This window comes from Stegodyphus dumicola, chromosome X1 (genome assembly GCF_044657685.1).
Source record: "Stegodyphus dumicola isolate Sdum_Otavi_A_Nest chromosome X1, ASM4465768v1".
Taxonomy (NCBI): Eukaryota; Metazoa; Arthropoda; class Arachnida; order Araneae; family Eresidae; genus Stegodyphus; species Stegodyphus dumicola.
The window spans coordinates 33,362,525-33,388,165 of NC_140780.1; the positions used below are offsets into that span (position 1 = coordinate 33,362,525).

The 25,641-nt window shown below is 34.2% G+C and overlaps 1 protein-coding gene across 1 annotated transcript in view; it reads right to left on the reverse strand.

Moving 5' to 3' along the window:
• LOC118194555 (glycine receptor subunit alpha-2-like) overlaps positions 1–22,465 on the reverse strand; it is a 32,298-nt gene extending 9,833 nt beyond the window's left edge. Inside the window, exons 1-6 of the mRNA XM_035365698.2 lie at positions 22,344–22,465; positions 21,839–21,921; positions 15,884–15,960; positions 14,357–14,589; positions 7,949–8,031; positions 3,871–4,005 (exon numbers count right to left, since the gene is read on the reverse strand). Of these exons, the coding sequence (XP_035221589.2) occupies positions 3,871–4,005; positions 7,949–8,031; positions 14,357–14,589; positions 15,884–15,960; positions 21,839–21,921; positions 22,344–22,465 (733 nt within the window). The remainder of the gene's footprint in view (positions 1–3,870; positions 4,006–7,948; positions 8,032–14,356; positions 14,590–15,883; positions 15,961–21,838; positions 21,922–22,343) is intronic.
• Between the last annotated feature and the right edge of the window lie 3,176 nt (positions 22,466–25,641).

Sequence of the window (25,641 nt, forward strand, 5' to 3'; positions counted from 1 at the left end):
TAATTTTTTGGCTACAGTATTGTTGGTTCAGGATTTTATAAGAAGGTTTCTTTTGAAATAAATTATTTTGAAATAAATTTTTTCAGCTATAATCTCTTGGCTCACTGTAACCGAAGAAGTCGAGGGTTCATTGTAAAGAATGAGTCGCAACCAGCTACTTACGTAACTCTCTGTAACCGAGTTCACTATATCCGCAGTTCACTGTACCTTTTTTGGAAGAAAAACAAAATATTTATAAGTCCCTCAACTCTTAATACTTTTCAATTTTAATGGAAAGTTCCTCTTTGGTATTAAAATGCAACCACAAGTTTTTAGAGTGTGAAACGTCTTTTTTTCTCTGTCTGTCGTCTGTCTTATCAGCACAGACTCTAATAGCGAGTAATTTCGGAACGGTTATAAAAGACTAAATACGATTTTCTAATATAAAGATTCAGAATTTCGGAACTGTACCAAGCAGAATTTTAAGCATTTTTAATACGAGGTGATTACCAGAAACAAATAGTGATCCTCATGAATGTTGCCGAGAATTATCAACATATGTTAAGAATATTAGAATTTTAATTAATTAAGGCAAACCAGGAAAAAACTCCCTGCCTAAGAAAAATCATGTTTCAAGGAAATACTTCTTAGGAAGATTGACTCATACACCCGTTACTCTTGAGAAAAATAATGGAAGCATTATGGCAAAAGTCCTTTATCTACTAGGAAGCGATTCCAAGAACAACTACTCGTCTCTGGCTGGGTTTCTGGTGAAAGGGTTTGTTTTATTCACTTGGCCTGTGTCCGGGAAATGCTAAGTGGTGTTAACCATCTGGCAATTTATCAGCCTGTATCAAAGACCGAGTTTGCAATACATTAAAAGGTATTCTTGATATTTAGAATGCATTAAAATTTCAAAATAGACAAGTGAATACCAGCCAGCTTTTCTCATAAAGTCTCCTATGAAGGCATCCCTTTCTTTAGGCAGATAGCCTTCGAGCGCTTTGCTGTATTTAAATAATATATATATATGTATATATAAACACTGTAATTAAAAACAAATCTGATGTGGACATCATATGACTACCTTATACGACCTATTAAATTATTCACATTTTTTAGTGCAGCTCATTTAACATATTTCCTCGAATTTTTCTAACTTAATTAACCGATCCCTGGACGCAAGTCGAGAATGGCATAAAAAATGCAAATTTTGAAATTAAATATCGCCGCCGAGTTTTGTCGTACGTCGAATTTTGTCAAATGTCTCGTAATTTTATTTTTCATAACGAACATGAACTTTCCCAGATATAAGTATGGGAACTGGGAGGCCGCATTAAAAGTTACATTTCGTTTATTTGTCCAAAATGAGTTTTTTTAAAGTTTGACATTGCCAAGCTATGAATATTTTCGTCATTTAAATGACTTCTGTGATTTGAATTACAACCAACGACTGCGAAAACAAAGGCGCGGTAAAGACTGTTAAGTCAGGGGTGGGTACATTTATACATATAAGTTTAGTACCGTGGATTGCAATACAAAAGTAAGGTCCACTGCTGGATGTTATAGCAGTCATATATACAAAATTTCAACATTCTACAGCTAATCGTCTTTGAGTTACACGAGATACAAATACACATGCATACATACGAGTACGTGGTACGTATAGAAGTCAAGAAAAAATTAACCCTTTTGAATCCATTTTAAATCAAATTTGCAATCCGTTTTGGAAAAAAAAGAGTCTTTTATTCTGCCCGTACGTACAGACATCAAGCTAAAAAATCGTTCAAAGTATTCGGGAACGGCCAAAATGGATATTTCCGTTGAAATATGATAAACGATTTTTTCGTGATTGCAGTACTTCCTTTATAAGGAAGTAATGTTTTGTATTCCAGGTAGTTTTGTATTCTAAGTAACTAAAGTTGTACTATCACACTTTTGACCAAGGTTTTATTTTTAAACGGTACTCTAACATTTTAAATCAAAAAATTTTATCAGCAAAGTCAATAAAAGAAAATTAAAATTAAATAGCTTGACAAACAAGTACAATAACCAAATATTTGCGTTGTGCAACAAAAACCGCGAAAACAACCCTGGTCAGTAAGAGTGAAGGTGGTAATGGAAAAAATAATAAAACTAACTCATTAGTTTAAATCAGTCACATAGTAAATTTACTATAAAAACACTTCAGGTAAAAAATAGCATAAATAAAATATTATTTTCCGGAAGAAAAATTCAAGTAATTGTCATAAACATGAGGAGTTAGATTTATTTCAATCTTAGCATGCCTTCGTGGTGTAGTGGTCAGCACGATCGACGCCAATTCGAGAGGCCCGTAGTTTGAGTCCCGGTGAGGGGATTACTCATTTTTCACATCTCCTGCTTCGAAATAACTTAATGTCTCCACATTTTTACTACTGGTTGAGGAGGGGGAAAAAAGATCTTTCAGGAACCATGAAGAACAGCTCATTCAAAAATTTCATATCTAGTTGCTGAAGTGGAGAACAGACGAATTTCTAACCTCTTGGGACCAGTAGAGTTAAACCGGAACGGAGGGGCTGGTTAGTTGGTTGATGTTATTACGACAAAGCCTCGAAGGCTGTCTGCATAAGTTAAAGGATGCGGAGAACTTTCTAAGAAAAACTGGCTCGTATACACGCTTTACATGGGGGAACCACCTAAACATAAATGCAGCCAGCCCGTTCGAGGTATTCGAACCAGCAGGGTTCAGCGACGTTACCGCTAGGCAACTGGTGGGCACCGGCACTTTGGGAAAAGATCCGTAGCTAGCAGCTACTATCAAACTGGTGGAAGATAAAGCTAGAGATATAACTTCAAACATGGTCTTTCGATGAAAATCAGTTTCGTACTTATCTACTCATATAGGATGATCATTTTTTTAAATTATTTTTTTCTGATCACTCAGTAGCTATAAGTTATTAAGTTACTAGTGAGAGGCTACGTTTTCACTGTTTCAGTTCAACCGCCTTTCAAACCGACTCCAAGGTCAGACGAAATAAACAGTAACCCCTTTTCCCGCGCAACAATAACAACAGTAACCCCTCAGAAACAAGATGTGGAAATCTGATCACACCGCACAAAGCGGTCACACTGTGCTTAACAACGTTAAAAAAGGTGGCTTTCGAAACCAGAAAAGATTGTTGCTATTTCCGAAGAAAAATATATTTATTTGTACCTAACTGTTGAAACACTTAACCTGATTTAACAAATATAAGCTCAGAAGAAAGGCAAAAAATTTACTACATAACGTATATAAATTTGAAATAGATAAATGAATAATTAGTATTTTTAAATTGCAACAATGTTCAAAATTTTACCTAGTATACATTTTCTCTCAGACTAAATTAAACGAACTACAAACCGAAAATCTGACTTTCGAACTTTCCCACAATAAAATCATTTAGACAAATGAATTTATTAATATCCCTAATTAAAGTACGTAATAAATATGCAACCTAAATTTGAAATAAAATTTTAATGGAGTCATTAATTTAATTTGACTGTGCCCCACAGCAGTAAAAAGCTATTAGGAGTTTCTCTGGGTATTTATTGCATAAAAGTTTTAGACTGCTATTATTTTTCATGTTTCAAAGCTATGAAATCCAGGAATTCAGGTAGTGCTGGCTTTGAAGTTGAACTTGCATAACAAATTAAGAGAAAAATGTAATTACCAAAATGAAATTCTGAGCTATTAATATTAATTACACTGTCTTTAATCATATCCTCGCGCTTAGTACTTATTCAATTACTTTTCTAATTTGTAATGACAAATGGCAAGACCTAGAAAACTAAATTTAACTTAATTTTTAAACTAAATTTAACTGATACAAATTATTTTCACCTAAGCAAAATAAAATCTAAGCAAATTACCTCCGTACATATGTGTATCACAATTGCCAAGTAATGCATCGCCAAACTCAAACTGAGGGAGAGTCAAAATACGACTAATCCGCACGGCTTCTCGAGGGTCCCAGTTCAATACAAGATCAACTGATGGATTCATCACTTTAAAGGAAAAAAAATCACAAATTTGTGACGAAAGTTACGACAGAGTAAGCATTTTAATATGCATTCAGGTCGTATTTCACATAAAATGACTATATTAGGGAAAAAATATGAAAGTTTCCAGATTTTATATAACACTCAAAGGGGACCTTTAACGTTTTGTGTGTTAGCTTTATTTTTATGTTGCCTTTATCATGTTCTTCGCGCATAAATCATAAAATTCAGTCCAACAGTAATATCACAAAATAATTTCAAAAGAACATATCTTTAGAATTTCCGATACACAATCTCGTGCGCTGGAGATAATTTTTAAACTGCACAGTGTTGCCATTGCTCTTTTTGAAATCGTTGAGTTTTTTAATTAAAAATTAGTTAAAGTGTTACAAAATATGTAATCGATAATAAAACAAATTCCAAATTAGGATTTCCAGATGCCCATATTCGGGGGAGGATTACATTATTCTAAATTTGATGGCTCTAGGTACCGTTGTTTTCTCACAATGCGAGAAACATACATATATTTTCGCAGATTCTTCGTTATTTTATTTCTTTAAATATAATACAGGGCGATAATATTTGGTAGCAACAATTTGAAAAGTGAAACGTACATTTAAAGTTTTCTAAGCGAAATGACAAAACGAAATTAACAGCTCTTCTGGGTTAATGCCCTTTGGAAAAACAAATTTAAGTAACGTATGAGAAGTTCCTTTTAAAGTGCATGGTATCAGAGATTACAATTCTTATAACACTCAGAATATGCTTATCAATTAATGCAATATTGTATCAATATGTCCGATTGATTGCTACTTTCTGATGCAAAAGCCATGCAAGGGCGCATTTTTTAAATGAATTTTTTGTATAATGAATATTGCATTACAGTCGAACCCCAGTATAATGAACTTCACTGACCGGAAGTTTGGTTCGAAGTACCCGGTGGTTCGTTATACCCGAACCAATAAAAAGAATCGATTATATAGCAAAAACGTGAAACAAATTGTATCATGAATTTAAAAAATAAATAAAAAATAGCTGATTAACACTGCTACATTTATTAAAAGAAGTGAATAAAAAACCTAACAAGAAGTCATTTTATGGTTTAATTACAATTACTATTACTTGCAGTTACTAAATTTACTTTTCTTCTTTCCTAGTTTCGCTATACGCTAGTATTTTAAACGATAAAATACTTAGCACAAATATCAATGTTCTGATTGTTCACCCTAATAACAACAAATTATTATTTTACTCATAAAAAAATGTAAAAGCACTGAAAATTAAGTATAACAAAAATATTGAAAAATGTACTTAACTTCTGAGTACAAACATAATATGTAATTTTCTGCTGTCCTGATGCAGATTGCAGGAAAATTTTATTCATGACTGTAAAGCAAAGATTCAATTACATTTATAAGGTATATGTCATACAAAAGACTTAAAGACTATATATAATTCACTACTTGTCTTTCCCTATATAGCCGTAAATAAATAATCCTAAATGGCCCTAAATAAAATAATCCCTAAATCAATCCCCTTCTAAGACACATATAATTCACTATTTCTTCTTCCCCTAAATAGCCAAAATTTCAGCCTTAGAATTAGACTTGAATAGAGCTATGTCTGAAAGCTCACTCAAAGAATTTGAATGAAATCAGAGGACCCATTCATATTCTTTTATTCAATAATCACTAAAACCATATGATGTCCTAAGATAGGCTTATTGTGTTTTCGTTCTCTTAGAATTGGGTAGCAGACCCTTTGCGTAGATCAGAGAAAATATTGGGGGTAAAGATCAAAGCAAATTTACCTTTATGTATGGAATATGCTTCCTAACATCTTAAAACATGATTTTAAAAGCTACTACTTTTTACTTTTTCATTTAAACTTCCGAAATTTCTGGAAAAAATTTCAAAAACATAAAAATGCTTAAATGGAAGATATTTGTACAGTTCTCTGTATCTGATTTTCCTAGCCTTTCAAAGCTCGTTATAAAAGTGTAAAATATCATTAAATGTATAAGAAATTGGAAGGGAGACGGGGCAAAAAGCCTGATCCATTATATCTAGATGCCCTTCACAAGCCCCTTTCGTTATCCCAGGGCTCGACTGTATGCATATACATATATATATACAGGGTGATTATAATTAAAGTTTAAGTTTCGAAACGCTATAAAAAAAGAACCACTCATGAAAATGACGTCAAATTTGAAAAGAATGTTATTGAAGAAGGCGGAAAGCGTATGGCAGAAGAAAAAGTTTAGTTTCAAAAGTTAGCAACAGATGGCGCTGCAAGCGGAAGAAGACGTAAATTAAAATGTTAGTTAAATTTCAGTGTTATAAAGCCGTCAGGTACCAGGCTGTTCCTCATTTTGCGTCTCAGACGTTCGCCATGGGTGTTTCACTGCAGGACCGCGCTCTGCTGGTAAAGCTGTATTACAAGAATGATGATTGTGCAAGAGTAGCTCTGCAAAAATTCAGGACACTGAAGGGTATAAAAGAAGGCATTGGTCCAATGAGTGTCGTATGTCTAAAGAAAATGATGCAAAAATTCGAAGCGACAGGTTCGTTTGATGTGCAATCTGGTAGAAGGAGAAAACGAGTGCATTCGACGGTAGTTGAAGAAGTGGCACCAGCATTACAGGAGGGGTCGGCCGGTGGTGTGCAACCGTGCAGTGCACGAGGAATTGCCCGAACATTGGACAGGCCTACGAGCACGGTGCTGAAAATTGTACGAAACATCCTGCAATGCTATCCGTACAAAATTGGCTATGTGCAGGATTTGCTTCCGTCTGACCTGACAGCTAGGGAGACGTTTGCGTTAGAATTCCTGGCTCGCATGGAAATGGATAATGAATGGCCGTGGAAAATTTTGTGGATAGATGAAGCCCATTTCTATCTGACAGGATACGTGAATACCCAGAATTGTCGAATACGGGCAACAGAAAATCCATTGGCAAAGCACCCCGTACCACTTCATCCTGAAAAGGTCACTGTATGGTGTGGCTTTACGGCATCATTCATCCTACAACCATATTTTTTCGAGCAGACGGGTGCTTCCGATCCTGTTACCGCAACCGTCACTGGTCAGAGGTATGCGTCTCTTTTGCGCAACCACGTGATTCCAGCTCTGCAACAGCATGGATGTGTGGATGAAATCATTTTTATGCAAGATGGCGCTCCTCCGCACATTGCACATCACGTGAAGCAGCTGCTGAGGCGCCATTTCGGAAATGCTCGAATTATCAGCCGTCATTTCCCTACAGCCTGGCCGTCCCGATCGCCTGATCTTACTCCGTGTGATTTCTGGCTGTGGGGATATCTGAAGGATGTTGTGTTCCGTGCTCCAATTGAAAATTAGCAGAATTAAAGGCACGCATTTCACAACACATTCTGAACATCACCCCAGAGACACTGCGATCCGTTGTGGAACATGCTGTTTGTCGCTTTCAACTTGTTGCACACAATGGTGGACACCATATTGAACATGTTTTGCGCCAGTCTCGTGACAGTTCCGAACTTCTTTGATGAATGGTTCTTATGCGGTACGTCGCCGCAAAACTCATGAAACCGATTTGTCCCTTTCGATGTGATATGTACAGTCATGCAAATAAAATTATTCAACAATTCTAATTTGTCAATACGTTTTAATGTGTAACTTCCACCTTAGCCGTTGTTTTACGAATCATTTCTCGTCGTGATTCGGCCGCTTACAGCGCCATCTGTGGCTAACTTTCAAAACTAAATTTTTTCTTCTGCCATACGCTTTCCGCCTTCTTCAATAACATTCCTTTCAAATTTCACATCATTTTCATCAGTGGTTCTTTTTTTATAGCGTTTTTAAACTTAAACTTTAATTATAATCACCCTGTACATATGTACTAAATTACAGCTAAAAGAAATAAATCATAGGGAAACTAAACTTGATTAGAAAGAAAATACCTACTCACAAGACATGATGGAAACTCCACAAAACTGGCTATCATGAGGAAAGTTTTTCATGTCCATATCACAACTCAAATCAAGTGTCACTCTAAGGACAAAAGTAAGCAAAGTTTTATTTGTTATTTATTTTATATGTCAACTTATTAAATAATTTTTTACACTAATTATACAAAGCGCTCAAAAAAGGTCTCAACAATTTTTATTTCATTAAATATCAATTCTAGATATTTCCTTTAAAACCTTTCTCAAAAGATGGTTTAGAACTTTTAAGAAATAATTTCAGTATTGAGAAGGAGAGGTTTTTTTTATTTAATAAAAAATCAAAATTTTTGCACTGCTCAAGCTGGGAAAATATGGGGTTTTGTTAGTAAACAAGAAGTAATACAAGAAGCTCCACTCATTTCTATGAAACATTCGACGAAGGTTTCGGAAAGAATTGAATAACCTAGGTTAAAGTGTGACATTTCATTTAAGTTTAACTAAAAGTTAAAGTTTATATTTGACTCTTTCCTTTAGACCTCGTTTCGTTACGTACTCACTCAGTCCAAAGACTTATGCAGACTATATGGCAAACAGCTTAGTTTAAAATGAAAGTATAACCGGCAGGACATGCACTAGAAACTCATCTTTCTACCGCTGTCTGCCTTGACTAGCAGACCTTGATTGTTAGATTAAAAGTGAATGCCAGACATTCTTGTGGTAAGTGTGTAGGTTAGGTTGTCCAACCCAGTTCGTATTTGTAGCTTCGAACAGAAGCACTGGGGTCGTAGCCAGTTAAAATCTAGTGCGTTCCAGTCAGTAGCTGTATGTCAAGGAAGCTTAATTAATTTATGTTGGATTATTTTAAGTTAATTCACTAGCGATGAAAAAATAAAGTTTTTATTTAATATTTTGTGTACCTCTTATTTCTGCAGTTACGTTTACCAAACGGTGAAAACTTGCCATCACAGATAACCTAAAGTTTGAGGTTTAATGCTGATAGAGGTCAAGTAAGCCATTCCAAAAATTATTGTAGTGGCGGCACAGTGAAGGTTAAGTAATTAGGGGGAAGTTATTCGAAGTAAAACTTTGTATTTTCTAAAGATTAAATTTTTGATTTAGCTAGTCGTGTGAACATACTAACGATGCTGCAAAGGTCTGAGAACCCGCAATATTGGTAAGGCGTGTTTTGGTTCTAGCAATGTTTGATCCCAAACCAAGTAGTGATGCATATAGGACAATTCTGAAGCGAAACGAAATTTTTGATGTAACAGGGCCAATACTGCATGTTTGGAAAAAATTAAAGACGCATATGCAGCATGCAGTGCTGGAAATTTATAAATTAACATTAGTGCGGGGTTTTAAAAAGGCAGGAGTTAAATTTGGATACGTATATCTGCAAGTTAGTTGTGTTCTGCATCGAGTTGTAAAAACAAGATGTTTAAGGAAATAGTACCAAAATCATTCTGCCTGCAAAGAATATGGCCAACTTAAAAAATTAAGTTGTCTAGCGGTTATTAGTTGAATAGTGAGGGAGTAAGTAAATAAAGTGCAGCTCTATAAATTTTGGTTTTGCGGTGATCAATAAATTAAAATACTGGGGATAGCGTTACCATGCTTATCACCTACCCCCAGTCATTGAATGAGTTGTATCAGTTGACGTTAAAATATGAAAGTAGACAAATGAAACTAAAGTATCTGCAAGATATGGGTGGAATACTGGCTATCTAACTCACTAGCTAGCCACACCCACGATAGACTGAACTCCAGCTTCAGACACCACCTCGGTCATTTGAGCTACGGATTCCAACCAGCAGCACCCAACTTTTCACACGTCGACTTTCCTTCAACCTTTTATGCCATATTATGCCATATTTCGACAATAATTGCCATCATATCCAACTCACACTGCAATAATCGGCTACGACCTTCGCTAATCTCCATCAATACGAAATTTTTCAACATTTATTTTTTCGCATCGTACTATGCTATTACAAAAAGACATGTTTACCATCTACGTGTTCCACCCAAGATGAGGCTTACACAGCCTAGGTGCCTGTTCCCGTGTAATCAATGCATCAGCGAAGGAGCTCACTAGCATGGGAGACGATTTGATCTGAAGTAAAGGAAGAGCGAAAGTAGTCAAAAGGGTGAAGTAAAGGAGAGACGAGAAGTTCCGGAATTAAAAATGTTAGTGCGAAAGAAAGGGGGAAAAGGAAAACTTAAACTAAAAAGGAAGGTAGAAGAGAGAGAGATCACTTGTCCCAGATGACTCGGAGACCCTCTGAAATTCGTTAAATACTAGAGGATATACTGCGCTTAGACAAGCTCACCGGTTCTTTTGATTGTAAGAGTCGAAAAGATTTTAGTTGCCGTAATGAAAGTGCTACAGTGGAAATCTAAAACTGAACTGGATACTGGATTCTCGGTTATATTTATTAGGTATTATTAATAAAGATGAAAATAAAGAAACTCTGCCATGAATGATTCTTAGTGAAGGTTTATTTGGAATTTAAGGTTCAAAATAACTGTTATAATTCATTGAAGATTATGACAAAGTGCGTAAACGAAATTCAGCGTTACTATTGCTTATAACAAATACGCTATACTTCAAAACGCGCCAGTATATAAATTCACGTACATTTTGAGAAATTTTGAATTAAAAAAATAATCTAATTTTTTGCAGGTATACATTTACTTTAAGATAACGGGAGAAATTTTACTGGTCAGAAGTCATAATATTTTTCAAAAAATTTATAAAATTTATTTCAAAATCCAATTTTTATAAATATTTTTCAAAAAATTTATAAAATTTATTTCAAAATCCAAATTTTATAAATTCACGTACATCTTGGGAAATTTTGAATATAAAAAAATAATCTAATTTTTTGCAGGTATACATTTGCTTTAAGATGATGGCAGAAATTTTACAGGTCAGAATTCATAATATTTTTCGAAAGATTTACAAAATTTATTTCAAAATCCAAATTTTAAAAATAAATCGTAAATAATGCGGGAATTTCGCTTGGATTGGACCAAAATTTCGAATTCTGAGAGAAGTAATCAAGTCAGTTTAGAAAAGAGATATTAATAAATATATTCCATATTTAATTAGCACTGAAGAGCTAACATTTTGAGATTTAATTTTTGAAAAACTACTCTAGTTATTTTTACGAAACGTCGGCATAATTTCAAGTGTAGGATCGAAATGTGGAAAAATATTGGAATCCATTTAAAGAAAAGTTCAATTTTGAGTCAAAATATCTATGTTAGAACAATGTTATATATAAATCTAATATATATCCTAAATTGCGCTTTCGAGACACGAAAATTTCGTCAGTGGTCCCAGTAGAACTGAAGATGCAGAACTGTCCCTCCTTTTTTTTGATTCGGTTTACTTAATTAAACTTTTGCTCTTTAAACTCAAATTTTAATCAACATAAATAGTTACTTTGTTTTATCTTATATTTGTTGTTTTTGAGGCAAGCACTATTATTCTATTTATAATAAAAATAATTTTGTGTGAATACATTTTTAAAAAATTTTCATTATAGATATATCATTTCAGAGAACGTTGTCAAGTCATTCCCAGGCGAGATTGTCCTAAAGCATTATTAGGTGCGCCACCTTGAAGTATCCTTCTTGTGGCTAGTTCGTCGTGGCTACTGAGCACCACAGTTACTTGCGACGTGTTACTAAGAAGAAGCCCAATGAAAATTTTATCTTTTTTTTTTATCTTTGAAAAGGTCTAGTCTTCGCGAGAGCATTTAGTGAATTTTGCACAGATTAAGTATGTGGGAAAGCACAGAAATGGTGTTTCCGGTCTATGAAGCATGCCAGGATTTCTGTTCCTGGCTTTCTACATCGCAGCGTAAAGGTGTTACATCTGTGGTATGTAATACGAAGGTGTAAGCTAACAATATAGCCTTATAGTTTGCATGATTTATTGAACTCTCATTTTATATGACTGCGTCATTTGCCCCAATATTGTTAATAATGCTTTCACTTGTTGGTCTGACAGGCAGTTCGTGATGGCAGGGCTTCTAGAGCAACGTACGAGCAGAACTTTCAAAAGATAAAGGAAAAATAATCGACAGGAAGCTTCCTTTTGTTTTGAATTGTCAAATTTTTCAGTGTTCACTGAAAAAAAGGAAAAATAAACTGAGAAGGAAAGAAGAAAGCAAAAAAGAAAGAGAAGCGAGAGAAGGAAAGAAGAAATCAAAAAAGAAAGAGAAGCGAGAGAAACAAAAATGTTAGCTAGAAAAATGTCGTCCGAAATTTTTATCTTTCTTTCTTACGAAGCATCTATTTCTAAAAAAATGAGACGATCTGTTACATTTGGAAATAATAGAAAGAAAACTATTCTAAAATTTGAAGCGAAGAAGGAAAAACTAGCACTTGTCTTAGGGAAGAAATGAAACGTACAAAAATAAAGTGTATGACTCAAGATATAAAACATAATATGATACGTATTCAAAGACTATTATAAAAAAAAGTAATCACTTTGCTGCAGTAAAAGAGCCAATTTTTTCCATGCAACTATTTCAGATGTTGCTGCAATTGGACCTCAACTAGAATTGGAAAGAAAGGATCGCTAATAAATATACACTTTTTGCAAATAAAAGCTGTAAAAGGAAAGTTTAAAATAAATTAAGATTTAACTTCCTCAGTTCTGAAAATTTTTATGAAAAAACTTTGTTATGTAACCAAATCAATGTTTTATTAATTTTCATATTCTTTAGCACTTTTATTCAAGACAAGATATATATGGAACAATCTAACCTTTAACGTTATCGAATATATTTTATGTTAATTAACCCATTTTTAGATATAGATCTATACTATTACTTCATTAGCTCTCACCAGGATGCAAATGAGTTAAGGTTATTCATGGCCATAAATTAAATAATAAATTTATTTATTATTTAATTTATATTTTGGACGGAGAGCTTTTGGCAGCAAATCTTGCAGCTTTATTTCCTGCCTCAACTCTGTTACATTAGTATTCCAACATTAACCATTTAAAATTTAAACCAAGCTAAATTAGGCTAAAGTGTGTAGTCGCAGACTATAAATCCATTTCAAATTGTAAAATAAGTTTTCTGTAATTTTAATACCAACAAATGGCGAATTTTGATTGTATACAAGTTGCATCTTCTGTTAAGTTCGAGCTTAAGTAAAAAAAAAAGGTTTATTTAAAACTTTCATAAGACCTTGTCATATTTTTACAGACGAAATAATAACTCGCTTAACAGTCTTAAAGGGCTTCAAGATCTTTAAACGTAAACCTACACAAATCAGGACCCTGTAAGGTTGCGTCAAAGAAGTAAATGCCACCTGGTTGGTTTAAATCATTGTAATTTTCAATTCACGAAAGCAATTTCAGTTGTAGTTCAACTATTTTCAGTTGAGGATGAGTTGGGGAAGTACTAAACGCCACTCAAGCAGTTCGAGTCAGTCTTTATTCGTGCTCTTTGCACGAAGCTTAACACGCTAAAAGGAAATGAAGTGGGAACAAGCAAATAGGTTATTCGATATAGGTTATACGCAGATATCGTTGACATGTTACTTTATTTAGTATTACACAAGTCAAGACAAATAGCTTTCCAAATCTTAGATATGTGACTGAATAATTTCAGGCGGGTCCACTGCAGATACATCAGCAATTTAATATATCCACTACTGGACCATAAAGATTTTAAACATTTAACTTCCACATAAATTTGAAAAATTTGTTTGAAACCTTTTTAAGGAATTTCTCCTTCCTCCTTTCGAGTTGTAATTGGTAGCATGTCTGGTTGACATACTGTTCCCTGCTTCAAAAAATAAGTAGTCGTTCTATAGTGGAGCCCGATTATAATATGGTGGAAGATAATTTATCATCATCCACATTTTATCACTAGGTCTCCTCCCTGCCCAGTCGCACTTTAAATGGGGAAAATATAAATATTTTTTTGCTCCGCTAGCGAGTGCCTTCGTAGTGTAATTAGTAGCACGTTTGGTTAATAATTGAAGATCCGAAGTTCAGAACCCGAGCAGTGAATTGCTGTTTTCTCCTGCTTTGGTAAATACCTACTCGCTCTATAAACTGATATGAATTTACGTAATAGTACAATAATAGGTATGCGAATAAATAAGAATTTATAAAAAATATTTATTTATTAAAGAATTCTTTGATGATAATTGGCAGACTACTTTTATGTGGCCCACTACAGGTACATTGTTATTTATCCTACCTATGGCTACATTTTGAATTCTTATTTGACAGCTTCGGATTTATAGACCAATGATTAAGAAATGCTAATCATTGTTCTGTGCTGTTCACTTCACATATCTTGGAAGAACAGAAGATGTATCTACTTCTTACTATAAAAGGTGCTCTATTTTTAAGAAGAGAAATGCCGTTCAAATGCAGATGATAGGCATGCATTTACCTCCCAGAAAAATGCACGGTTTTATTATTTTCAAGCCAGTAAAATATACTGGGCATAACCCATTGCTGTAATCTTGTATCAAGAGCATTCTTGAACCAGACATCTGGTGTCCATATTTCATTTCTCCATGCTGGGTCAAGCACAATTTTAGACCGACCTCCTGCTATGTTTTCAGGGAAGATCAACCGCTCATCTCTCCATTGCTTTCTAAGCATAATATCCATTTTGAAATCCTGGAATTAGAATAGTTTTTAAAACATTTTATTACAAGTTACGATTGCCATAATTCTACTATTATTAAAAAGTATTTTTCTTACACCTATTCTGTTAAGCATTCTTTTATAAGGAGAAGTTAACAAATCACACACACACACAAAAAAAAGGGTTGACTTTTGTTATTATTCCAAGAGGGAAATTTTTGGCACCTTTGCAGTAATCTTGTTAACCCATCAAAGAGAAAATAAGTTTCATTAATATAAGTCACCTCGTTTAGTATTCTCTTTTAGATGCTGAGCAAGCTTTGTTGAGCTATACGCAAGAAATTAGTGCAACATGTTTCCTGAATGAAATGTCAACTGTACCAAAGCATAACTGACTCCTTAAGTATCCCTTTCCTCAATCTTCACTAAAACTGTAATGTAATTTTATGCAACAGCTAATGATAAGTGTTTCGATAGTTTTGGTTTTGGTTGGTACAACAGCTAATGATAAGTTTAAGTTTAGATTTATGTAACACAAAGAGATAGATATTAGCATTTTTTTAGAGCTTTCTCGTGAAATCTGAAGGAAAGTAAAGCATAGCCCGCCTTTGGTAAGAGAACGAAAACTTATTCGAACATCAGTCATCTTTCGAAAGTTTAATGAAGTTACCACATAAAAACTTCTGATGAAAGCCTCAAGAACCATCTTTAAAGAAAACCGATTTTAGTGCCTGCATACTCTCAGGTTTCATTCTCATTCCGTTATAAGTAACTTGTAAGTCAACTTATGTTTTAAGTATGTTCTAAAATTTTTAAAAAAATGGAGACAATTATTTGTTTTTACCTAGATGCATGTACGTTTTTCTCTCTGTTTTGCGTTTATTAGTTTTCTGTTTTACACCTTTATTTATCCAATAATTTTTGTCTACTAGTTTGAAGGTAGATTCTTTAAGACTGAAACTTTCTTGATGGTACTTCCTTTTCCTTCCATCTTTATTTCTTTCTATTAATTTATTTTTTAACTAAAAGGAAATAAATAAAATTGAATGTATACTTACCCATAAGAGTTTCAGATATATTTCTTATACAAAAATATATAGTATAAAACACTTGAAAGTAGCTTGAAAACTAGCTTCTAGTAATAACGTTCTAATTCTGCACCACTAATTCAGAATTTCATCGCCTGAAAATCTGTCTACTATTAAACTTTACCGTTCATTTATTATTTCTCAATTCCCACTGTTAGATTTTAAAGGTAAACTAATCAGAATTCCTGTTCATAGAGAAATTTTAAATGAGGAAAATAAAAGCAAACATGTATACTAACCATTTCGACTTCATCAAACGAACGGATTTGTATGATATATAGGCTGAGTGTGACATTTACTGGTAAGCTCTCAGCACCTGTGAATTATAAAATATTAGACAACAGACATCAAATATCAATTTTCAGAGTTTCACAAACTAAACAAAATTTAACGTGTTATAGACAAACATATTTAACCGACTATAAAGCTATAACAAAACCGACTATATATTTAACCGACTATAAAGCTATAAGAAAGAATGCTTACGTTGCGAAGCAAATGCACAAACTGTGGTTCGTTAAGCTTATTTTGTACAAGAGGTACATTTTAGGGTTTGTGGTTTGCAGTTCTTCTTGATATATGTAAAAATATGATGTGTGTAAAAAACAAATAAAGATTACTTTGCTTTGCACAATAAATTCAAAATATGCAGATTTCTTGCATCAAATGACAGATGTATGGTAAAAACAAATGTCCAAGTTTAAAGACAAAATTAACATTTTCTCCCTGTACTTGCAGATCTGATTATATTCTTGTCTTATAAACGCAAGCGCTTATAAGAGTTCTATCATTAAATCATAATTTATCTTGTTAACAGCGTACTCATAGGTGGTCATGATGAGAGCAAACAACTAATCGCTATATTTTTTCTGGTACTTTTAACTCTTCTGCTGGCGGCATGTACTACTTTTACATGTAGACGTCTGTTTTATATGTCCTAGAAGATTGCTTTCGGGTGCATGATATAACCTTCAGTAGTTCAGATTGTCAAATGGATTTATTACAATTCACTATGGCAATCACAAGCATTTTATCATTTTCTGGGTTCGCCAACAGCACACCATAAAGACAAGGAAGACTGAAATTAGGGTTGCCCAGTCCTAGGAATTAATCTGTTCCAGCAAAACATCAGAAGTCCTAGGTAGTTCCTGTACGTGACGTAGGATATGACACTGGGTAATACATAAAGATGTGCTCGAACAGCTTGTAAACTTCAATTTTGGGGAGAATGTTCTAGAATTCCTTGTGAAAAAAAGGCATGAATTTTGTAGAGAATGTTCCAGAATTCATTTAAAAATGCAAAGTACAAAAAATGAAAGTTTCCATGTACAATGTAATAATATCATATGTATATATTTCCATGTTTATATTTGCATTTCATGTTTATAGTTAATCCATGTTTATATTTTTAAGAATTTTTACCTTTCGATCCGATTGCGGCGATTGTCATCACATCCTAATTTCTGCAACTCAAGTAGAAACTTGTTATTATGTTATGTGGGAGTTCTGACGCCTATAAACAACACATTTTGTAAACCCTTTTCCCTCCTAACCTAAGTCTTAAAACGTCCCGGGCTGAAAGAGGTTAAAACAGACAAAATGTAGCACTGATAATACAATTCCTCTTTGTTTAATGCATTCATGATTATTCAGGGAAGTCACCCAAACTAGTAGCGCGAATAATTTCGATGTAGATGCCTCTTCCTGTTAAAAGTTTAGAAGAGAAGAAGATATTGGTTTTTTTCTGAGAAACAGGAAAGATGAAAGGGATATTTTCATGAATTTGCTTTTTAATTTATGACAAAGAAGGTCTTCCATTTCGACATGTCTAGAATTTCAGAAAAATATGAAAATAATTCCTTTGATCTAGAAGTATACAGTAATAAAAATTAATTGGATTGTTTTAGGACAAAACACACTAGATTTGCACCCTGCACGCAGGAGAAAGCACGAATACTTCGTACAGCCAACCGGGAATATAAACCAGAACAAACTATCAGTGTTTTGTGGCGTTGGTCTATCGGCTACCGATCAGCCAAAATGATAAAATTAAATAACTGAATAGGCAGTTTAGGCAGTTTAGACTACTATATTTATTTAAAAACAATAACTGTATTTAGTGATCAAACGTTATTTTACGACTTTCCAAAATTTCAAAATGCTGTTTCATAGATCCTCAGATTATTTTAGAAAAACAGAAATGAATCAATGAATGGACCCCCCCCCTCCAAATAAAAGAGCTACGTGTATGTTGGTTCTTTTCTTTATCTCTCATTTCGTCACAAATTCGCTCAGTCGAAATAGTTATGGAGATTTTACGGTAAGCAGTATAGTTTAAACTGAAAGGAAGAGAAGTAACCGACATGGATTTGGAATACAGACTTGGCTGTTGCCGTCATTGAGATTACTGGTAGAGAGATAGGCCACTGATTAGAATAGATGTGGATACCTAATATTTGATACGGTTTTCAAAGTGTTGAACTTTGCTTGAACTTTGTTTGTTGGATCCAGATAATGTTGTAACTTCGCATATAATCACTGAAGTTGTAGCCAGTTAATATAACGTAAAAATTCGAACAAGTTGCTGTATTTAAGGAGACTTAAATTTTGTGTTGTATTACTTTAAATTAAACTTACTAGCTGTGAGAAAATGATGTTTTTAATTAACTGTACATTTTGTGCGGCATTTGGTATCCATAGTCATATCAACCAAAAATGATGCCTCGTTGAAACTCAGGGGTAAGGTCTAAGCGTTAAAAGTAATTAGTTTGTTTATTAGTTAGATATCCTTAAATATTATAAAAGTTACCGGACGAAAAGTACAACGGAACTTCAGATCACGAATGCCTCAATTTACGAACAAATCATCTGAGCAAAATATGCTTCGGAAGACGAACAGTGTCTCAAACCATGAACCCTCAGGTGGGCAACATACGATAGTCAAATGTATTTTGAGGTAATCTATGCTACATAATTATTATGTAACGCCAAATGGAAACATCATTTTAATATTTTCCATGGTTAAATTCTATTTAACAACACCTGGCAGTAAATGACTTAGAACCCTGATTTCGGCCTAAAGGAAATTATTGCAGGATTGGGTTGCAGGTAACGACTTCAAACGTGTTAACATTTAGGTATTTTTACCTATGATGCTGTGGCTTTCCATAGGTAAGGGTAAGATGAAAGATTTTCACGTAATGATATCAGCATGATAAAGCAGTAGCAAGCTAGAGCATAAGCATTTTTAGTAACATTATCATGGCTCACTTCAGAAAGATTTTAAAATATAGGCAACAAAATCACATTGGATAAGTTTTTGGTGAAGCAGAGGACAAAAAGTCTCCACTGAATCTAGTGGCATTTAGGGAGAAGGAAACAGTTACCTGATGCTTTTATTAAAGGAAATTTGGTATGTAAACAACAAAAACAGTTTCCACATCATTTCTCATTTAAGCCGCATCCTCTCCTTCGCATTAAAAAAATTAAATTTTCTTTCATTTATTTAATTTAATTTATTTATTTATATTTTTCGCTTATATTTACTGATTTACATTAGATTTGGGTCTTGAACGTGTGCACAAAGTGCTGTTGTAAGTTTACATTAGCTATTATTGTGGGGCAAGAGCGAATTAATATTTTTTACATTAATTCCTATGGGGGAAAATGACGTAATTATACGTAACTCATACTAATAAAAATATTAATGCAATTAATTACGATATAATTAGCAGTTCAGTCCTTAAATTTCCTCTGAAGTGTTTTAGGGCTCATTGGTTTCGCCTTCACAATTTATGCTCGTTAAGCTTTGTATTTTAATCTTTGGAAGGTCAATTAAAATTTAGTACTCAGGTGCAAAGCATGAGCAGAGAAAAATAGTTTCAGTACATACTGTATGAACTGAAACTATTAATTTTGAGCTAGTTTTTTAATTGCAGTATTATACTGTGGTACGTCAGTAATATGCTGATTAGTATTCTGATAGACTGTAAACAATTTTTAAGCTAAGATTGAAAATTAAATCTTAAATTTTATAATAGGTCCATGTATCTTCTTATCAGCTATAGCCAGAGTAACATCTAAAACCAATGTACGACTAAATGTCTCTTAAAAGGATTGTCTTAAACCTATGATTTCATTTTAAGAACTGAATGAAACGAAGCAAATAAGGTAGGCTTTTAGATTACGGTAATTTTGGTAACAAAATATGTTTTAGTAAAATAATTGAAAGTTAAATTTTTACTCGTGTCTCCTTATGAAGGTTTTAATAAGCTCACTTTTTAACCAAATAAAGAGCGTTTCAAAAAAGGTTTATTTATATTCTTTAATTCGCTTCTTTAACACTGGCGAATACAAGGCAACGAACGTATTTTAGGAAGCATCCTGAGTGATCCCTCAAGCAGTAAGAATGTAATGTTTGCAACGTGAAAAGAAATGCGCAACATGAATATTTTAAATGGGAAATTTTGTTAACATGGAATCATACTGCTGTTCTCCCAAATGCAACATTATGAAGAGCAAAGTATATCGAAATAAATTATTTACTGGATTTACTGAACATAAAGTACAAAACTCAATTGATTAAAATTATAGCCTCATTCTAATTGCGGAACATGAAAAAATCAGTATTTTGTGTAGTTCTATGGCTGGCAATAATGCTACGACAGCCCTCGCTACTGAAAGGCTTGGTTGTTTACTACTGAAAGATGTTTGGTTGGGATATGTCAGTCCCTCCCGTTTTTACACATTACCGAAGCTCATCTGGCATAACCGCGAGTCATGTTCACTCCTTTGCCAGACGTGTTCGATCGGCGGTATATCGGAAGAAGCAGGTGAGAAAACTTGGTGGACAATGGGGAAATTGCTGAACGTAGCGTGCAACGTGAGGTAACATATTGCTTTGCTCAAACATGAACATGGTTGCAATAAACATGGTTGCCTTGAAAGTAGGGAGGCCAAGAGCTCGAATACATAGATTTAGCTTTATCTGGGTTAAGTGAGGCAGCAATACGTATTTGAGGCATTTGAGAGTAAACTTCATCGTCATCTCAACTAATTCTAGAAGACGGACTGATATGACGCTGCACAATATGATGATGTCACTGCGGTACCCGCCAGGTACCTTCTGATACGATCATTGCGGTGTTGTAAGCAAAATAGAAATTCATCTGAAAGGTCAATGTCGTGTAATTAATTTGCCCAAGAGCGGGGTTCAACGCACTGTTGCGGATGCATGCGTCTGTGATGTTGAAAGCACGCAATTACTGTATGTAAAAGGTATTGCTAATTTTACGCTGGCGTTCCGTAGCTCTTGCTGCGTTTTCTAGCAGCTTCAGATAGTCCCTAAAAGGGACTGAAAAATGAGCAGAGATAAATCTAAAGAGAAAAATTAGCTTCTTTATCTCTATGAACTCCTAACATGCAGTGATGAGATGAGGTAGAATCTTGGCATGAGGTTGCGGTGAATGTTAAGTTGGGTGCAGTTCACGTGTCTTCTGATAACGAATCACAGAAAGAGAATGAGGGCAGCATGGCTTCCCCTTGCTTTCAGGTACATCGGGAGATGTTTGTTCCTCGTTTTCATTGCAACAGCTGAAGACTACTCTGTTCCTATGGGTGTAATTAAAAAATTAACCTATATTTTTACTTTTTATAGTGCTTCTAGGTGACGTTATTGGTTCACATAATTTGCATATGAGCTGCAGTGGCTTACTCAAGTCTAGCATGATGCAAATTTCAGTGCTTTTCGATGCTTCCTTCATGGTCTTGTATTTTAGATGGCCAGCTTTCTTAAGAAAGTTTTGATGCAAACTGAATCTGCTGCAAGATTATTATGGCAAAATTTTATGCACTATACTTCTTTTTATCTAATTTGACAACACCCTGGTTTGTAACCAATGGTGCAATAGTGAATTAAGCTATACTTTAAGAACGCATTCACTAAAATAAAGCTTCATTTCGTTAAACTGCATCACTAAGAGTTTTTAAAGTTAGTAAATGAAAACGTTTGCTATCACTTAAGAAAATAGCTTAAAAGTTTACATTTTCTCATTAAATGGTTATAAACTATGAAAATATCGAAGCTCTCTGAAAAAAAAATTTACAGCACAAGAAATATAAAATCTGGCTTTAAAGGAGCAGAGTATAGTATATGAACGTTCTTCATTATAGAGGAAGAATTACAAAATACTTACCTTTCACTATTTTAGGTGGTAAAAGTTTATCATAATCCGGAGGCAAAATTTCATTGATTGTCAAAGGCCTGGCAAGTGAAGCACTTTAAATAAAAGAAAAAAAAACAGATATGAAATAAAAAATTAATTTATTATATTTCTGATATGTAAATTAGTTACTTTTATTGACTTTAAAAGAAACTGAAGTGAATGAGCAAAATGATGAATCTAAAATTTAAAATTCTGAAGCATTCTATCATGAATATGCTGTCAAGCTTCATGCCTTTTATTTTTGAACTGCAACACTTTTGAACAATTAATTTGTAATAACCTTTTGCTCTGAATTTTTCTGCATATGTGAGCATCAATGTATATATGTGCGAAATCAATGCTGTACATACCTTTCTCAGTCTGGCTTCTTTCCTATCCTGCCTTTTCTTCTTTCCTATCTTGCCTCCCTTTTCCGTTCAAAATTTGTTAAGTAAGTCCCCCGTAGTCCAGAAGATGAGAAGAGGAAAACCTCTACCAACACATTTTCCGTTCCCTTGGGACGGGACATGGAGGTAGGAAGTACAAATGGTAGGGTAGAAGTTTCTTACTTCCATGGGACGGGATTGCAACTTCGGGCAATTTGGATGCTTCACACATGGATTACTTCTTCGGATGCTTCACACATGGATTACTTCTTCGGATGCTTCACACATGGTGAAAGCATCAAAGAAAGTTCTGGTTTTACTTAAGTTATTGTTAGCGCTGTAGAATATTCAATTTGTCATAGGGGGAAGGAAAAGAATTCCAGGAGAAATTCGTAGACACAGGTGTTTTCCATGTTTGGGGAAAAGAGATTTTGCCCTCTCTCGATGCGAAAGAGACGGAAATGAAATTTATTACAACGTTGCACTTAGTCTTTCATATTTGTTGTCAGTAATTTAAAAGACATTTTGAAACACATACGGAACGATAATAATTTTTTTAAATATAATAACATAAAAATGAAAAGGCAACTCAGGTGCATTTATCGAGAGCCACAAATAATCCTTCAAAGAGCCGCAGGTTGGCCACCCCTAGTATAAATAGCTTTGTTTATTTATTTATTATATCATCCTATGTCCATATCAAATTCAATCGAATTATGTTCATCATTCTGGAAATAACTGATGAAATTTTAGAATTCTCTTAATTTTGAACACCAAGGTACATAAACGTATCGACAGAAGCGCTTCCATAATATACCTTCTTCCTCGCTGACAATAAAATAACATACAATATGTAGAAGAATTTCTAGAAATTTTGATGTAACTAGATCGACAAAATAAATTGGGCTCCATTTATTAGATCAACCTATTTAGAAATTCTTGTATCTTTCATCTGGAAGCACTTCAGTTTGTAACACTTTGACTGATTTTTGTACGCCTCAAGCGCAATAGTATTTGTGTCGTATGAGCTTTCTTTCTGTTGAATAAGCAGTATCAAGGAAATCAACACTCGATAGTTTTCGTGTGTGCCTGCCAACTCTTTTTTCAATTAGAAAACGGAAACAGGACAGAGAAATTCCCTCTCAAGTCTTCCAGAGTACTTTAAAAGTGAACTTTGCATCTCTATCGGTCATCTACTTCAATTTTAGTGCTTTTGGTGAAATTTTGATTTTAGTAACAGCTTGTACAGACTCTATATTGTGAGATAAGATTAGTGTTTCATTGTTTTCGCACTCTTTTCTTAACAAGAATTGAGAATTTTCTCTCTTGGAGATAGTCTAAACTACGGAAGAAGTACTGCTACCAAGGTAGGACTTTTTACTCTTTCGTCCCCGCTTCTCATTCTCCTTGCTACTGTAATTGATTAATTATACCACAGGCATTGCATAGTTTAATAACAAACAGAGTTAATTGCTTAGTGTTTAAAGAGATGAATTAAGGTGCCTAATATTCCTTATTTTCTTAAGTGCTGAATAACGCAGTTGACTTAATATATATTCGGCCTAACATTTTTCATTTCATTTTACCAATGTTTTTAATAAGTTACATTCTTATATTAGTTACTTTTTTTATTTATTGCACTGAATAGAATCTATTTGTTCTTAACATTCTATTATTATGTTTGTACTTGTTTTTTGTTATATATTTTATATTTAACTCATCTAATCTGATTAGTAATTAATACTGGTATTATTCATCCTAAAAAAACAAAACAAAAAACAAAACAAAAAAAAATTGGCTCTCTACGTTTAGAAAGCATTTCCATTCAATTATCTCTGTACTACGACATTTCTCAGGAGTGTGTGCAACTTATCACAGTATAACTGTTCACAATTTATAATAGTAATTCCCACATAGTCAGCTTCCAGCATGGCTCAAACTACACGTCCTTCGAGCCCAGTGTCCGTCAACTCGGAAAGTATGCTTTTACCACCGGAAAAAGCAGCAACAGTACGCCAAGAAACGCATATAAGAGCCGTAAATCTTTATCATGCATGTCTAGATCTAGCCAGTACTAGACGAGGCGGAAAACGCATCATCCCACCAGGAATGTTCACAAAGCTTAAAAAGATGCTCGATGAGCTCAGAGATATTGCTACAAGTAATGGGATCAGTAACGTAAGCGACGTTCCGTTTCCGATAGGTATTCCGCATCCCTCCCACGCCGTCACATGTCAGTGCGATGATTCCACCACAGACTTAATTAATACAGAAACAATGCCGTCATTATTAGAGGATAATAATGTTCCTAAAATTTCATATGCTAATGCTGTAGCAAAGGTACCAAGAAAAAATAACCCAACTATTTTGCTATACCCAAAGCAAGAGCTAAAATGCCATATTACAGAGAAACTAAATCAGATCCTTCCCCTCAAAGAAATAAATGCCAATATTGATTATATAGCAAATATTAAGAATGGAGGCATCGCGATCAGCAGCACTTCAAAGGAAGAACTCAACAAGATTACTAACGCCATAAACGTTTCCGAAGAAGCAAATAACTTAATAGAAATAAAAACACCAAGGGTTAAAAAACCGAAAATCTCAATCAATAATATCCCGAATACGTTACCACCAAAATTAGTTCTCGAAGAACTAGTTGACCAACTAAGGATTGATAAAGAGGAGATTTCACCTCTCTTTTACACAAAAGGCAAAAACCCCAACACCATTAAGTGGGTTCTCGAATGCTCCCCTCGTACTCTATCAAAATGTATTGAACGTAGGAAAATTATAATTAATTGGAGCATTCTCCCAATCGCAGAATTCTACGGAGTGAGGAGATGCTACAGATGCCAAGATTTCTCACATTCTGGTAGTGCATGCAAATTTAGGACTTATTGCGCTTTCTGTGGCGGACCTCACTCCATAAGGAATTGCAAAGAAGACGTACCGGAATGTATCAACTGTAAACTGTTCAACTGCACATATGAAACCTACATCAATACTTCACATGCTGCATTCTCCCCCAAATGCCCATTATATCAGAGGGAAATCTCAAAAGTTAAAGCTGCTGCAGTTTACACATCAAAGCAAGAAGAATAGTTAGCTTACTACCTAGTTTCTTTTAAGTTAATTTAAACTTCCCTTTCTGTACATGAATCCATCAAGTACTACCGCCGCCCCTTCAGTTCCCCAATCTCAACTGCTTACGACAATTTTACACAATAATTCGCCTCCACAGGACAAGCTTAGAATCCTTCAAATAAACTTAGGCAGAGGAAAAAAGGCGTCAGAACAACTTAGTGAAGTAATTGAAAATAACAATCATGATGTAATTTGCATTACTGAGCCGTATTGCGTAAAATGTGAAGTTAGATGCCTTCCCCTTCACTGGCAAATATTTCA